The sequence below is a fragment of the Ciona intestinalis genome, chromosome 3 (assembly GCF_000224145.3).
Source record: "Ciona intestinalis chromosome 3, KH, whole genome shotgun sequence".
NCBI classification, from domain to species: domain Eukaryota; kingdom Metazoa; phylum Chordata; class Ascidiacea; order Phlebobranchia; family Cionidae; genus Ciona; species Ciona intestinalis.
Genome location: NC_020168.2, coordinates 4,255,380 through 4,272,957, shown reverse-complemented (window position 1 = coordinate 4,272,957; position 17,578 = coordinate 4,255,380). Strand labels below are relative to the sequence as shown.

General features: G+C 37.4%; 3 protein-coding genes across 4 annotated transcripts in view; 1 reads left to right on the top strand and 2 right to left on the bottom strand.

Moving 5' to 3' along the window:
• Positions 1-1,772: 1,772 nt before the first annotated feature.
• LOC100186619 (junctophilin-1) lies at positions 1,773-9,277 on the bottom strand. The gene is made up of 12 exons (XM_018811249.2): positions 8,812-9,277; positions 7,268-7,429; positions 6,400-6,622; positions 5,887-6,044; positions 5,317-5,584; positions 4,983-5,101; positions 4,674-4,797; positions 4,275-4,409; positions 3,955-4,215; positions 3,098-3,776; positions 2,665-2,814; positions 1,773-2,397 (listed from the first exon to the last, which is right to left on the bottom strand). Exons 1-12 carry the CDS (start codon positions 9,194-9,196, stop codon positions 2,320-2,322), a joined length of 2,742 nt encoding a protein of 913 aa, XP_018666794.1. The 5' UTR covers positions 9,197-9,277; the 3' UTR covers positions 1,773-2,319.
• A 2,705-nt stretch (positions 9,278-11,982) lies between these two features.
• Positions 11,983-14,736, bottom strand: LOC100184234 (YTH domain-containing protein 1-like). Its single transcript, XM_002127914.5, has one exon. The coding sequence runs from the start codon at positions 14,442-14,444 to the stop codon at positions 12,570-12,572; it is 1,875 nt and encodes a 624-aa protein (XP_002127950.1). The 5' UTR covers positions 14,445-14,736; the 3' UTR covers positions 11,983-12,569.
• Positions 14,737-16,281: 1,545 nt separating this feature from the next.
• The window catches only part of LOC100176402, a 7,235-nt gene continuing 5,938 nt past the window's right edge, over positions 16,282-17,578 (top strand). Inside the window, exons 1-3 of one of the 2 annotated variants that reach the window (XM_026833945.1) lie at positions 16,282-16,538; positions 16,866-16,970; positions 17,294-17,398. In XM_026833945.1, coding sequence (XP_026689746.1) covers positions 16,497-16,538; positions 16,866-16,970; positions 17,294-17,398 — 252 coding nt within the window. In that variant the 5' untranslated portion in view covers positions 16,282-16,496. The remainder of the gene's footprint in view (positions 16,539-16,865; positions 16,971-17,293; positions 17,399-17,578) is intronic. The other variant, XM_009859743.3, reaches the window with a different exon arrangement.

Here is a 17,578-nt window from a genome sequence, read left to right as displayed (position 1 = left end):
TGGCTAAACTTAATCAATAATCAATAAGGTTTTAAATTTCTTTTAGGGCCCTAAGGTGAACAGAGGCGCACGTTCGTCACTGAAAACTGAGATAATGAGCCTTCCATATTGGAGACCTATTGCCCCTGCTATAGAAGGATAACATTATGAATAATTGAACACATATACGCACAGTGCGTATAGTGGGCACGACCTGCACAACTGATCTACACTCACAATTGATATCCGTTTTACTTCTCCACAACTCAAGAATTGTAATTCCTGTTGCATGGACGCTCGCGTTTTCGAGGCTTTTGCATTATGACGTCATACAACCGCATTGTTTTTAAGAAATTTCAGTTTCTGAATGATTTTCTTCACGCTTTGTTACGTCATAATCTTCGCTGTTACTTAAACTGCGAAAATCGTCTGACTTGTCATTCATTATTCAAATACACAAACCATTAATTATCAACGACTATTACGCATTCGGAAGCTTTGTTATTCGCTCGAAGAACTACTTCCTGGTAGCTCAATGCGAGTATTTGTGACGTAATAAACATATGAAACGTCACAATCATATGCATAGTAAGTATACGCGCTGTGCAAATTTAAGTAAATACGTACGCGAGAACAGCTTCCCCAGAATGCATATTGCTTTTTACTACACATATAACAGTACTTGCTACATTTATTTCCAACGGATTTATTTGCACGAGTTTAGAATCTTCTCTAAGCAACAACTTATCTCGCTTACAAACCACTTTGCACCAGCTTATACAACATAGCTTTTGTACTTACATTCCGGCCCACATAAACATGCATAAGGCAAGACGCTACTGAGCGACTGGTGCTTTATTCTGTACTACTATGTGTTTACACGAGTCTGGATTCTGTAATCATTGAACGGCGACTTGTTCAATCTTTCAGCGCTTAATTAAACTAGTTTTAACTCCTCCTAAAATACCCGTTGCCTTTGCTTCACGCTTTAGGTTATACGGTTACGTAAAAAAGCGGAAACAACAGTCGCTATAAAACGCTCGTTATGTGGGGTAGATAATTACCGTTATAAACCCTATACTTTTCCTGGTCGTCCTTTAACATTTAACAACGATTTCTTAGTGTCGTGAGAATACAGTTATATAAGTTTGTAAATATTCTTTGTTAACTACCGAAGGGTACAGAAAAAATTGAGAATATATCCCGTTTTACCCCACCCTATAATATTTAAGCTGCCAGAGTTTTTACAAACGGCGATAACTTTAATCACAATGCTGAAATCTATACTTCTGTGGTCTTAATTAGAATTAATATTTAACTATAATAAAAACTAAACTTAAAGTTAACGTTGTTATAAAAAATTATAAACATTTATGGGGCATTCGAAATTTTCTGTTATAGGTTTAAAAGCCTTGTCTTTTAACTGTTTTCGTTCGAAATGTAATAAACTATATTACAACATTCCATACTATTTAGCTCGTCGTTATAGACACCTAGGCAACTTTGTCATTCTATACTATTCATATAACTTTAACAAATCATTGGGCAATAAATGCACGTGTTTAGTAAAGATTAAAAGGGCACATTAAAGGTTTGAATATTCTGTGCTTAATGTGTCACATCTTCCCCCACCCTACTATATATTAGGACCCTACACCCCTACCGATACAATCGTTTCCGTTAAGTAAATTATTCTCCGTTGTTAATTGTTTAAAACACGATCAGGATATTTAGATATTATGTGCTAAGTGTGTCCCACCTTACTCAATAGTAGTATATTGGAAACCATACAATCAAAATGTTAGCTATTATATTTTCTACTCAATTAAATCATGCTCATGATAACCCAAGTAATGTAGTTACTTTGGTATGCAGTAGTAAACTGTAGTGTAGTGTGTATAGTCTCAGCATTCACATAAATGAAGTTATACCTTGTTATACATAGTAGAGTGGGGGGAGATGGGACACCTGTTTAATCTATTTTCTCGGTTGTAAACAAAGAACTTTTTAAGAATTGTAAAACCGTATCCTCACGACTGCCATAACTGTTGTTGAATGTTTAAAACGCGATCAGGATATTTGGATATACTGTTCTAAAGGTGCCCCATCTTACCCCACCCTACTGTACAGTTTTGTCCCATGCCTTTGTCATTTCAACCACAACGATCTTCATTACCGTTTATCGGAAAACATTCAATATTAGTTATGATACGCACAAAAATGTACACATCTGTAAAAGCTTGTTATAGAACACGCAATACTTTGTCAGTAGACACAATGTAAGCAATATAGCAACAGCTGCTGGTGTAGATTATACACCAAGGGTGCGTGGTTCAGGCCTCACGTAAGGAACTGGGCGAACAAAGCAAGAAAACCGACATTAAGAAGCACTACAAGGATAATCATATACGTCTTTGTCTGTAACAAAAATAAATAATTTGTTATAATTATGTTTGTCTTTGTAGGGTGTTTTTTTCTTGACAATTTGGACATCAGGCGCTATAACCACTGCTCTATGTGGCACAACAGTATTCCTCTATACCCTTTTATATTACACTGTACATGGTGGCATCATACATTGTTGTGCTTGCTTTCGCAAGTCATACCTTAGATTATAATGTACATATAACAGCAGATATATTACACATTCACATTCAGTTACATTCATTAATTCATTCATAATACCGTTTCACTTTCGCCGTTATTTGATTGTTGAATGGTTTCCACTTTTACTTCAACATCTCTATTGTTCCTTTTTCTTAGTGTACTTGGGAGAGCAGATCTTGAGTTATCAACGGCATAAACATCATTTATGTCATCATCATATGAATGTTCCTGTAAAATGATTTCAGTTTTGTTAAAAACTCAGAAGATATGGATGTCCATACATTGTTGTATGTGGTTTGTTGGTTTCATTAATTTTTATAAGATTTTTAAATTTTTTACAGTCAGGTAAGAGTTTCCTTATAATTTTTTTCAGGCACATGTACATTTAAATGCACAAAAAGAACTGTACACATGTACAATACCAGGAATTTTCAAACCCATAGACAATCCTTTCATATCAAACATGTAATACAATTTAAAAAACCATTTGTCTAACTAAAACACAACTTACATCATGCATTGGATTATTGTGATTACTTCTGTCTTTATGGTTTTCACCAGGAGCAGCAGCGCCAGACGGTGGCAGGTAATTTGCGAATGCCGGTGTCACTGGTGCGGGTGCTTCAACCCAAGCATTTTTCTTTTCACTCGGTCGAAGTGCTGTCATTCTTAGTGAATTAGTTTGTGCAGGGCTAAGTTGGTTATCGCTTCTTGGATAAGTATCTTGATAACCTCTATCATTTGAACTTGAATAACCTCTACTGTGGGTCATTGACCCAGAGTAACCTCGAGAATGATTTCTATCATTTTCATGATTTTCTTGGTAGGAATAAATCCCACTTTCTTGAGCACTACTTGACACAGGGTTAATGTATTCTTCGGCTTGTTCATACTCGTTAGGCTCCATGTAGTCATACTGCCTTGGTTCTCTTTTTGTATGCGTCATTTCTGACTCGTAACCAGTCAGATACTCAGTCTGATGAGTTTGATAATCAAAAGAATCAACTTCTATTCGACCGTTCATTGCACGATCTGGTACAGAATATGCTTTCGTCCATTGTTTTCGTTTTTCTTCTGCACTTGGCTGTGATGGTTGTTCTGTGTGTTCTTCTACTTCAATTTTAGGAGGACTTTCAACAGTGTCTTTGATATCGATAGAGGCAGATTTTTTGGGACGCTTTTTTAGAGACCTATAGGGTAGCTTAAATGTTAAAATCTTGCAGTTTTGACAAAATTACCATACAAGCAGCCTAGATTTTTTGTTTTACCAAATTTATAAATATAATTCATAGATGTTGAAATTGAAGTTACTGCATAAACAATTTTCACCCCGGCTTAAAACATCATGCTAAAAATCAAATACATTACTTGAAGAAACTGTGTTTTGGTGTTCTTGCCATTTTCTCAGAGCTTGCAGATCGTGGAATCCTTGTGTGTGTATCAGAAGGAGCAATGCTTTTATTCTCAGCAGTGTGGTTTGCCTCCTTTGAGTGTGGTGGTTCGTACATTGCATTCATTGCACTGTCGGGAGAGAGGTATTGCATCTTTGGTACCTCTTCACGTTTTACGGCAACTTCCTTAATGGATCTTTCTAAAGCTTTCTGTGTGTTGGGGTTAACTGAGTTCAGCCTAGAAAACAGGTTGATTAAAATTAAATACTTTGGGATATTTTTATATTATATAATTACTTTTCTTTGGTTGAATTGTTCATATGGTTTTGCAAGGTTTGTTTGTTTGCTTCCAGAATATTCATTGCATTTGCGTCAATACTTCCAGAGCGACTAGCAACCGGTGAAACCATCAAACCGTTGTTTTTCTTATCACTGTGATAAAAATAGTTGTTATAATGAGAAACTATTTATTTTTAAAATGATAAAGACAATTGCTATGTGTCACCAATTTTTCAAATCCCTGTTATAACAACTGGTTTTGTAAATGAATAAGTGCAATTAAATATTGGATTTCACTAATCTTTTTATGTTTTGATCTTTGTGTCTATCATACAATTTGGAGGCAATCAATTTATCCAATAAGCTAATAGGACCAAATAATACTGTATAGTTTTTAAGAAAATAGTAAATTCCGACCTGAATTGGTGGTAACTTTCAGGTCCAGCAACATCAGATCGTTCACTCTCACCCATATAAAGGGAATCAGCATTCTCCATGTCTTTAAATGGATCTTCTCCTTTTACTTTCATGTATTCTACACCTGTAGGATAGAAATATATTGAAATATTATACTAGAAAAATTATTTGAGACAATTTGTGTCAAGCAGAAAAAAACTTTTATCTATCAGTAGCAAAATTTTTAAAACATAAAATTGGCAGTTTGCACGAGATACATAGCGATTGTTAAATCGGCACACATTAAAAAATTCACCCTTGTTAGGTTACCTGGTTGGACAAAGTCCGGAGCCAAATCACGTGAGACACAGCGAGCTATTTTTGCTTCTTCCTTCGCATTATGTGCAACACCTTCAGCTTGGTTGGATTTCGCAATGCTGTGAGCAGTTCTGTAAACATTTGAGTGTAAATTGCACTGTTCTTGTTTGTTATGTAAAAGTGTTCAAACATTCTAGATATTTTTCTAATTATTTGGTGTTTTTGTAATGAAGTCTAATTTTGCAATTTATATTTTGAATTTGGTCCAAAGTTCGGAACCTGTAAATATACATAAACAAATAAGTTTGAATTCTACCAAAGTATTTTAATGTTTTTAAGCACAAACCTTGACACAACAATATCTGCTTTCTGTTTTGCTGTTTCCTTTGCTTTTCTAGCTTTTTCAACAGCTTGCTGAACTTTGGTTTTGATCTTGTTTGCTTTAATCGGAAGAAGATTCTTTTTCCGCGCAGGACTGATGATAACATTGTAGCGATACTTCCCTTCTTCTGTTGTGCCATCGGGAAAGGTGGTACAACCATATCCATGTCTCTGGTTGGCGTCCCACTCACCCTCGTACATAAAACCGTCAGTTCGTTCACAAACACCACTTCCTAATAAAAAAAATTTTTAGTTTGAAAATATTAAAAGAATTCTTCAAAATAGAAAACTTCACTGCAATAAAGACATGAGAGAAATTAAATACTTACTATTTCGTTTCCTTAACGCCTTACACTGAAAAGTGATATTCTGGCTCTTATGTTTCATCTTACGTTGTAAAAATAATTAGAAGCACTCTATACTCAAAACCTAAATTACAGTTACAAACACCCCAATGTCTCAATTCTAATTCAGAGAACCAATATACTATGACTGAATACCAAAAAGTTTGAAAACTGGCCAGTGCCAAACAAACCTGTCCTACTATCATTCTTCCATTCCCCATAATAAGCTTCTGATGTGTTCATGTCAATGTCATCTTCTATTGGGGCAAGTTGGGATCGCTCATCAACATCAGCGGTGTACATGGAGTAGTCACTTGCATTGCTTCCCAGGGTGTCAGTTGTCATTACACTGCATTGACTTTTTTAGTTTAAAGAGTGCAGGCTAAACTGTGTTCCAGTTATTACTACATTACAAATTACTACATTACCTCGTAGCATCCGTATATATTGTGGCGGAAAATACTATAAAGGTACATTTTTTGATGGGAATGATGCTAAATATTAAGTGTTCACTTGATTTAGCAACAGGACATTCTCTAAAGTTGGTTTAAAAGCAATGTTAAGGCAATGACTTTCAATGGGAAATTTGGTGCTTGTAGAAAATGATGTTAGCTTCTTGATCGCCCAACTTCTTAAAGGTATCGTCTATAATCAGAACTGGCACAGATTCTTTGCTAGTAAGGAAACTAAAAAATTGATCATACCTTCTGTAAGACTTATTACTCCTAACTGATGCCCTGCTTGTTCCACTTGATATAGAAGTGCTCGACTTTGAACGCATTTTCAACCCAGACATTATGGAGGATCTTAAACTGCTCGTGCTTCCTTTAAAAAACCTCTTCTTCTTCAGTTGTGCGGATGGTGGCATTGGAGGAGCTTGTCGAGTGAGGACAAAGCCTCCTCTTGATCCAACAGGAGCATCGGAACCTGAGGAAGAATAAAAAGATGATCAGGATAAACAACACTAAATACTTATCTCTATGGTTTCACCATAAGGAAGACAATATTGAGTTTTGTCTATATTAGTAAACCCTTGGCCTGCAAGTAATTTCTGAACCTTGATTTGTTCTTTATACTTATGTAAATATGTAAAACATTTTTTTGCAATGTTTTTTAATACACAACCTTGGCACGCCAAAGTACTAGATCTACGGTGTGTTAAGCCGCTGTAAAATATGAAATACACTACCTTTTGTTCACATAAGTTCACATCTTGAAATTAAAACGCAGCTCTGCTTGCAACTAACGCGCAGAAGATATAACATTTTGTTCTTTTGACCACCGGACATACTTTTTTTTATGATTAACGCAATATTTATGGCGTGTCTTCTAATTTACAACAACGCAGTTTAAACTTTCGAATTGTCGTCGGCGCCGTGAAAAAGTAGTTAGCGCGCTGCCTCTTGCCGCGGGTTCGAGGCTCGAGCTCGCAATAGAAAGCTTGGCATTGCTACTTTAAAGATCAGCCTCGCATTAAACAACGTGTAGGTATAGACGTATGTGAATGTACGCAGCAGCCGGTACATCGGATATAAGATCAAAGCACACTAAGGAGACATGATGTCTGCTTACTTATGTCGCTGTTCGGAGCTGTCCAGTTGCTGTGTTCACTTCTTAATGAGGTCATAGAGGTACGGAGTGAGTTCTTCGACACTGTGGCCATTCCATAAGGCATGCTTTGTCGAACACCGGACCCTTGCCGCATACCCCCAACCCATTGTCCGTGGTATGTCCCTGTTAAAATAAAACATGAATATCAAAGACAAAATAAAATTATTGATTCATTTATCCATTCAATTAGTGTTTTTTTTCTTTTCAATGCCTCATTCGCCAAAACATTTGAGTATAATTGCTCCAACCAAATGGCCACTAATGGATTGCCAAGGTTATGTGTTTAGTGACTGGTCATATACAAGGTGTATGAAACCACATCCTATGGTCCGTAATAAGACACTCGTGTTATAAATATGAGATGGACCATCATACGAAGATCCGTATAGTAGGGTGGGGGAAGATGGGACAACTTATCATTCTATTTTCTCGTCTCATTGGGTAGTAAACAGAGAACATTAAAAAAATTATAAAACCGTATTATAGTAGGGTGGGGGAAGACGGGACACCTTTAGTACATAATATATAAATATCCTAATCGTGTTTTTAACAACTAACAACGGTTCATAGGAGTCGTGAGGATACAGTTTTATAATTCTTTAAATGTTTTTTGTTTACTACCAAATGAGATGAGAAAATAGAATAAAAATGTGTCCCATCTTCCCCCACCCTACTATACCACAACTTTCATAGACCGTTGTTAATTGTTTAAAATACGATCAGAATACTTGATATTATGTGCTAAACGGTCCCGTCTTCCCCCACCCTACTATATATAAATGTACCCATTATTATGTTCTGCAAAAACTGCAACGATTTTGCGATGTACTATCCCATATACGAGGGGACAGAGCACTCCCTTTTACTTTATACCAACTATAAAATGCAATGCAAAATAATTTAAGCGTTACAGCGCAATTGTCGGGTTTATAATTCTCGCTGTTTTATTCAAGCGCTAACAATATTTAGTATCGGATACCATGCTTTCAATTCATATTACTAACAAGCTAATGCGTTCAAAATCATTTAATGTGCTTATGTAAATTATTTATATAAAATCTAAAATCGAATATCTCAACTCGCATTCTGCTAAAAGGTATAAAAAGATAATCCGCAGTATAAGAACACAATGGGACCATCAATCGAGAAAAGGATTGACATCTGCATGAGGTCGTTTATGTACAATATTAGGTACGACGTAGGCCGCTTTCCTAATCTACACCCTGTCTATGTCGGCATTGCAACATAGCTATATAGGTTCAAAAGTTCGGATAACTTTCGGGTGTTGGTGTAGTTTTACCAAATTCTACCAATTACATAAAAGTCACACTGCAAACAGCAAAAAGGACAATTCGACCTTGTGAATTTAACTACATATAGTAAGAATGTTATCGCAGGCTATGCTATATTTGAGGGACTTTTGCCCAGCAGTAAAAGCCATCAGTCAGTAGTCTACACCCCATTGAACAAGATTTGTATCAAAGCGCACTCAAATTATAACTCACCTCCGTCAGCATAGGTTTCTGTACCATAGCCATCCTGCAAGCCATTATTCCAAGTCCCTTCATATTTGGCTCGTCCAGTCGTGCAGCAACGTACACCATACCGCCCTTTGAACCCGTGCGTCCATTCCCCTGCATATTGCCACTTTCCCTTCGTCTCAACGCCGAGGTTATGCCGCTTCCCCATGGACCAGTTGCCTTCGTACGTGTTTCCGCTCGGCCACGTATAAACGCCAAGCACTTCAAAGCCATGGTTCCACGACCCCGCATATTCGCCCTGTCCTTTGGGCCCAGTACAGATACCTTGACCGTGAGCCTTCCCACCTTCCCACCCACCACAGTAGGTACCACCGTCGTCAAAATCAAATCGTCCACCGCTGTGGGACATTGTTACCTCAGCAGCTGTGTCGTGGCAATAACTCGAAACCACGCACACAACATATCAGCGCTTACATATCCAGAAATACCTCTAGAATATACAAAAAATACATGCAAAAATACAGTTATCCACCAATAGAAAAAATACATACACCAATAGAAAAAATACATACAGTACTGTGGGGTAAGATGGGATATCGTTAGCACCTAAATCTCGTAATTCCTGATCGTGTTTAACAATTACGCTCTTTCGGAGTCAAAGGGTTATATCACAGTTATATTGTTTTGTAAATTTTCGTTGTTTACTACCAAATGAATAAACAAAGATGACCCACCTTATACTATATGTTGCAAAACAAACCTAAACACATTAAAACCTTACAATTTGAGTATACGCCAATTGGCCAACCTAATAACTAACACGCCTGTCAATACCGATATTAAGTATTCATGATTTTCGTATCTCACACTCTATCATTTGCCACTTGCCTGTAACAGGGCAGCTTATTAAACAGCTTAACAGAATACGATTGCGCCGTTAACCCCTTGGGTTCGATATTATTAACTACGTACGTCACATTACAAGGTATCAACAGGCTTGCATGCCAGTCGTTACTTTGATCCTTTACAGTCCAGATCTGTCATACAATTGAAATTATTACTTATTGCGTGAAAACACATTCGGTGTTGCTAAATGGAGTGATACGCGCCATACATATTACCTTATCTACCTTTAACTTTTGTTTAATTAGACCTTCCTTTCGTTTAGTTTAAATTAAGCTAAAGAGAGTCCGTATACCCTTGGGATTCTGCTCGTCAACCTGATGGTTTCTCTGCCTCGTCTATTTTAGTTCACCACTCATTCCTTATCCGATTGCCGCTGTTATAAAGAACAGGGCATGTACGATAAGAGACACACTGTGCATTCACTGCTTCCAAAACCTATTCATTTTAAAACGGTACTAATTCTCCATGTTATTTTAGGATAAAACAACTCTGCACTTTTGTTTTGAAACGCTTAACAAAATTGTGACAAACGTTACATCGTAGTCCAGTCTACACACCTCGGTCGTTTTACTGACCTACCTACAAACCGCTACTACCAAACTACCAGCTGTAAATGCGGAGTAGACGCAGTCTGTCTTATCGATCTACTCCGCAACAACTGCATGCCAGGGTGACGATATAAATGACGTCAAAGCGTCAATCAGTTGCCTAACCTAACAGCCCAGGCCCCGTGGCAAAAGAATCAACATTACATCAACACTGCCAAATGGATCTGGGAATACAACGTCGTTATTAACGATATCGAAAATTGTTTTACCTTTATATTTGCAATACGTCCGCATTGAACGTTCGATACTGACGGATTATTAATTAATGCACTAATTGGCAACGGATGTCGATGCATTTACTTTGCAGTGTGCAAAACATAATTAACATGCTCTAACACACCTATAACACCATGAGTTTTATAAACGATCATCTATAGAAGCATTTAAAAAAACGCTGTATAGCGTATAGCGCAGATTTTTATACTTTTTCAGTCAAACTTTATTTCTCCGAGCGTTAGTCGAACACGTTAATTTATATACACTTACAGTTTCTAAACATACTAAACTGTTACGTTACATCTTGTTCTGTTTTTTTTTTTCTAATCGTGTTTTTTAAAAACTTGTTGCAGTGCTCTTTCAGGGTCGTTGGTATACGGTTTATTAGTAGGGTGAGGAAAGAATTAACAATGGTTTATGGGAGTTGTGAGGATATAGCCCTATAATTCTTTGAATGGTCTTCGTTTAATACCAAACTCGATAAAAAAGTGTCATATCTCCCCCCACTCTGCTATAATTCTGCAAACATATTCTTAGTTTATTACCAAATGGGACGATAAAAAGAAAGAAAACATGTACCATCTTACCCCCACTCACTATAAGTTATTGAAATGACCTCTTGTGAACCCAAGAGATTCGCCTTGAACTTAAGAACAGTGTGGATGGTTAAATTATTAAATCGTTAACACTGTATATTTGGTTCTCCTTATTTAATTAAGATAATAGACTGTGCTGAGTTCTTCCTAACTGCGGTATACATAAACCAGTTGGCATCTTCGTGCAGATGGCGCAACACGTGCTTTGCTATTTAAGCGAATGATTACAACAGCCCTAGACGTCCATAGATACATTTATATCTTTCAATAAATCTCCTCATTACGAAAGCTTATAGCAATAAACGAAACAGCGTATTCACTGTATGTAGGCCTGCTTACTATACATTGGGTCTAACCTATGCTAAGACAAAAGCAGTATCTATATCTTATGGGAGATTGCAGCTTTTATAGCTGTACTGTAATCAGCATAGTTAAGTTATATCCGTCTTGTAATGTGAGGTTACCCGCACTGACGTCAAAGATTTATTATTAAATCTGCTGCATAGAAATTCTACCTCTAGAGATCAGCTATGCTCGCCTGTTGTGCTTAATACCGTATTCATTTCGTGTAATGTTAAACATGTGCGTAGTTGTTAAGCGGCGCAGGTGCTACGCCATTGGGATATAAAATGTTCAAACTACGATGAAATGCCAATCCTGAACACATTTAAGCTTAACAGAAGGAATGTAATAATGTAGATCAATGTTTTAACATAGCAGAACTATGGCTGTCGACTGTGGTTTACCTATTTCGTGTTGTTTCAGGATGACCATTTATGCATATGGTTATATAATACCTAACGCTTAAGTTTTCTAATAGCAAAAGTTTCAAGCGATTTTCAGGATTCATCGCAACAATTGGCCCAACGCTGTTTGGCTAATGTAATGTCCAAAGTAATCTACACGGAATAAAAACAACCGCGGGGTAGTTCATTGGCAATAGGACACCAGTTTTGTGAATGTGGGTTGGCGGGGCGAGTTAGTAAATAAGTGATGCGATGATAAAAGACGGTATCGGAGGTGGCTCACTACTGCCGTTTAGCGGCGTGGTTATTTGTTGTTTGCCTCACCACGCACTCTTTGCTTTTGAAAATTACGTGTAGGTGTATTTTGAAATCATGGCAGAAACAAAACTGGACGAGAAAACAAAATTTTAATCAAAAAATAACCCAATTAAATGTTGAAATAGAACTTTGTCCGAAGTCACGATTTAAAATCTGGTTGAGTTATATTTACAGAATTAAATGGTTTCGTGGATACGTCCAATTTGCGGGAAACAACTATATACAGACACGCAACTTCAACCACAATATATAAAAACGTTTCACGATCATAAATGGCCGTGAATGTATAGCACAGTCTATACTGTTACGCAAGGCAGTGAGTGTAACCGCTATCGCTCGCGAAGTTTCATCGCTTCGTTCTTGGGTGGGTGTCGAATTTCAAACCACGCACTTCAACGTCTACTGTAACGTTTCTCGGACCTCCTTTCGCTCTGCCGACTGCTGGAGCGGCCGTAGGAACTGCTCGACCGAGAACTTCTGCTTGCTGTCGTTACAGTGGATGATATCTTGCCACCTGCAACTCGCCGCACGAAATCGTCGCATGCAGCTGCGTGCGAGCGGGAGTCGTATATACGCGAAGGTGTGGATGAATCATCGTAGTTACGTGACGAGCGGGAGGTCCTGCTGGACTGACTGTACTTCCCACTACTTACGACAGCGGATGAAGGCTGGCCGGAAGCGTGAAGGTTGTTAAATGGGTCGGGGTAGTACGCGAAGTTGGGTTGGGCATATAGCGGTGGAAACGCTTCGGAAAATAAAACTGGTGGCCCGCGATGGTTCGAGGGAATTGCATGATTGTATGAACCGTTTGACATTGTTCTTCGTGGGTTGTAATCATTCCGTGGTCGATCTGTTCTTCCTCGTTGGTTCTTAAAGTCTAAGCGAGGCTCTGTTCTTGTCCGCGTTCGATTTGGATCTCGATATGGTTTATAACCAGGTCGCTCACGAATTCTGCCACGCATGGAACCAGCATCATCGGGTGCCTGGGGGGGTCGGAACTTGGGTGGCCCACCATCGGCTTTCTGTTGTTTTCGGACACGTTGGATGATTGTTTCTAGATCTACTTTGTCATCGTGTGGAAATTCGAGGCACAAAACCTTGCCCGCATTTGGTTCAACTTCTTGTCCGTCGCGGCCAATTTTCACTGGTTTGTTTCCATTGAAGGTGTTATAAATATCAGTCGTTTTAGCAAATGAAAGCTCTCTTTTGCACAGCCAATCTATTTTAAATACACCGCCAAGAGCCTTGGCGCTTAAACCTGCAGGTAAAACCCAATCAATTGGCGATAAATTGTGCTTGGCTTCAGTTGCAAGTCTAGCAAACCCCTGAAACGCACCACTTTCACGCACAGAGTAAATTAATATGACATTTCTGGCCTCCCGAAAAGACCTGTTTAACTTGGCCTCATTACTGGGAGGAGTGGACCACACACCTCTTGCTTTTGCAAGAGCAACATTTTCATGGTTGTTACTTTTAATCAAGTAGAAGTGGGCTTCTCTAAATAAATATTTCAACATCTTTGCGTGTCTCTCTCGCCTCTCAACCCGGATTTCAGCTGGAGGAAGAACAATTTCTTTTTTTGGAATCAGAACATCTGATTCTCCTGGGGGGGATATTTGATCATCATTTTCTTCTTCCTCTTCTTCAGATGAAGAGTCTTCCCGATCAAACACGATCGGAGATATTGCTCTCATTCTCACCTCCCCATCAACTTCAGCATCGGAAAGCTTCCCTGCATCATCGTTGCGATCCGAGCTCGCTTCACTTCTTGTATCGAATTCTACCGTTACATCATTCTTATCATGATTATCTTCCACATCAAGATCGTATTCGTTCTCCTGCTCTTCAGCAGCAAGACTTCTCTCCACTTCATCTTGAGTAGCATCAACTTCATCACTTCTTTCTTCCATCTCAACCAACTCTTCACTCCCTTCCTGCTCCCCTTCCTCCAAAACATTTTCTTCATCTTCTTCTTGGTCCTCTTCAAGTAAATCTTCTTCTAACATTTCATCTTCTTCGAGTATTTCACCATCTTCTTCTTCCTCTTCTTCAACCACATCATTCTCGATTTCACCAGGAACCTCTCCATCCTCATAACCAACATCATCTGCCACCTCCTCCCCTTTATCAGAAGTGTCCTCCACGGGAACACTTTCATTTTCCAATTTAACAGGAACTTCTTCGGACCCAGCTGATTCTTGCTTGGAGCGTTTTGAAGGGGAGACCTGGGCAGCAGAGGAAAGTCGTTTTGATCTCCTTCGAGCCATTTCACACGGCAGTAATCCACAGTTTAGCAAACAAAACGTGGGTGATGGTGTTTGTAACAGTGTAACATTGATATTTAAATATGTAACAGTGTTATGACAGCAATATTTTTGAACCTGCAAATATAATTTACAGGCTATGGTTGATCAAAAAAAAACAGGACAATGTCATGGATTATTCTTTCATTTGACCAAAATTTATATAGGCTAATATTAATATATTCTCACTTTTTACATAAAATGGGCAATAACATAATGTATAAAACCGTTTAATAAACAGAGCACAAGTAACTGTTATAAAATAATCACGTTTCCGCCAATTTTTCATGAGAAATTATGACGAAAAAGATCGAAAATATTAAAACAAAACCTGGCTTACTATACCCCCAAAATAATTTAATTTTATATGTTTGATTCAAATCAATAAAACATACTTTAATCTGCTTTCAATTACTTATTTTATTCAACAAAACTTCCTATACAATACACTGCAAAGCGAATTCATCGTGTCTCAGAATTGTCTTCAGTGTTGCCAAAATAAAGTTCCGCAGTTTTCGGAATAGTGAATACACGGAACACATGGGAGCCAAAAGCCAAAGGTAAATAACATTTTTTGTGATTTATCGAATAAACAAACATAATACTGTTTTAATGATGTTTAATTTGCTTTTTAATGAGCAACTATTTCAAACAGTTTTAAATAACGTCATATTTATCATCCCCAAATTCCGTCTGATCGAAAACATTGAAATCATATTTCGCAAAAGTTTCCCGCTGAAAAAAGGAAGCCATGCTGCGATAAGTTTCGTGATGTAATTTTGTTGCAACAATCGCTGGTTTATTTGGTGATTTTATAACACATCATAATAAATACCTACAATTCTATAAAGTATTTACCATCATAGATTACGTGAAAATGTGTTTCCTACCTTGGTGTGCCTCGTAAAACTCATATGTTTGCAGTATATAGCCCAATAGCCGAACAACGTTTAGACTTCCCTCTAGCGGATGGTCTTCCTCTTTGTGGTTGGGCACAAAAGGCACTGTGCATGCTGACTTCCCTGTTTCTCACGCCTTCGATCGTACATTTGTTTGCACAAACACGAACGGCAAACAAAATCACGACTGCTGTCGTCCTGCTTTGAATTATGATCAATAACCACACTTATATAATTCCAACCCTAAATCAAGTCATCTGTTTATTATCGTTTTTTATCTATGTCATGATTCTGCCATACCTGGAAACTAGTTTTTTTATTAGAATCTTCGTATTACACTGATTACTAAAGTCAAAGCAACAATTACACAATTGCACAGTTTGATCTGGAATTTGTGATTATTATTTATTAATTTACATGTATTTGCACGTGAGTGAAATCATGCGTGCCAAAAGCGCCGAAGGATAACGATTTTAAATCAGCTGATCAAGTAAACCACGGGCAAGTCCAGACATGCTCTAGACATGCCTAAACTCAACGTGTTTACCTATGCACTTTTCAAACGGGAGTTGATAAAACCTGTTTGTGTAGTGCCCGCCTTCACTCCTACAGTCTGCACGTGTTTGTGATAGCAGCCGGTATGGAAAAACATCGTTAAAGTAGATAACAAAGCGTTAAAATTGAATGTTAAGCCATTTTTTACAGATAAGTGTTTTATCCAGACGTCTTTTAACGCCGAGCGTGTATACAGAAACCACGTAGACAGTCTGTGATATTTAATTCAAGCAAAAGAGTTACCTTAAGACGCCTATCGGTTATACGTAGGTTAATATATTAGTACAAATATGTTAATTATATATGCGTCTTAAGTTCTGGGTTATCAATTTGTAGATTACGTGTGAAAATTGGCATTACAATTAAACTGAAGGGCCGTGTTGAAAACATTAGCTTGTTAAAACAAACAGTAACATCATCAGAAAACACTCTGTACACACCAAGCAATATAGAGGGACCACCCTGGAGACATTCAACTCTTTTAAAATGTTACTTAGTCAATAAACGTTTGTGTTTTATTGCAGTTGAAGGACACTGAGTGAATATTTAAAAAGAAATAATAATGAACTTCTCAATCTGTGTTTTATTGATTTCCATCTTTCATGTACGATATTAAATTCCTTTTTATATATTTTACTGCTGTGTGTTTTGTTTCAATATCCTACTGAGTGTATTCAGTATATAATAAATTGGTGACCTACCGTATAAATTGTAACTTTAGTGGGCTAAGCCTAAATAAATCGAAATGTTAAAAAAATTGTACAACAATATCTTTACTGCTTTAATTTGCTTTTTGTGCCCATGTAAACTGGTTAATAAATTACAACGGAGGTTACAAAATACTTTTGGCAACAATTATTCTGTGCCTTACAACCAATACACACTCCTAACTTCTACCATAGTGAAAGTACCACGTATATATTTCCAACAGATCGCTTATGGAGATGAAGAATGTGTTGGTGAACACGAATATGTAGATAAGATGGGAAGTTGTCAACAATGTGAGATGTGCCCACCTGGATATCAACCAGGAAAGGTATTGGGTTCGGCATATAAAGTTTTATGGGTTGTTACATATTTGTTTCGTGTTTAAAAGGGCAATGTACGTTTTGAGTAAGGGAATTTGACAAACAGAGCACATTGCATGTTTGATCGATTCATTTTGTAAATTTTTTTGATGAAAAATATTTCGGTTCTGTTAATTGAATGTGTAGTGTACATATACATCTACTTTACATTATATGGCATGCAATATGAAATTTTCAAATTCTGTAATCAAAATGTTGTGGCTCTAAAATTGCGGCTGTGTTAGGACCTCAGTTATATTTATGTGTGGGTTAATTCTTTTGCTATCTACAGTACCACTGCGGGTATGGTTCAAAGGACATTGACTACAAATGTGTTGCTTGTGACTCTGGAACCTTTTCAATCGCTACTGATTACAAACTGTGTGTAACATGCCATGTAAGTGAAAATGTTACCAGTTTAATCACAAATTACTTTATTTACTGTACTTGTTTAAGTACTTGCATTTAAACTGTTTTGTGTCATGTTAGAACATGATTTAAATTTTGGATGTTTTTATTTTATGTGTTTAAATAGTCGTAGTTGTCGATTAAATTTAAAAAGCTTTGTTTAAACAAC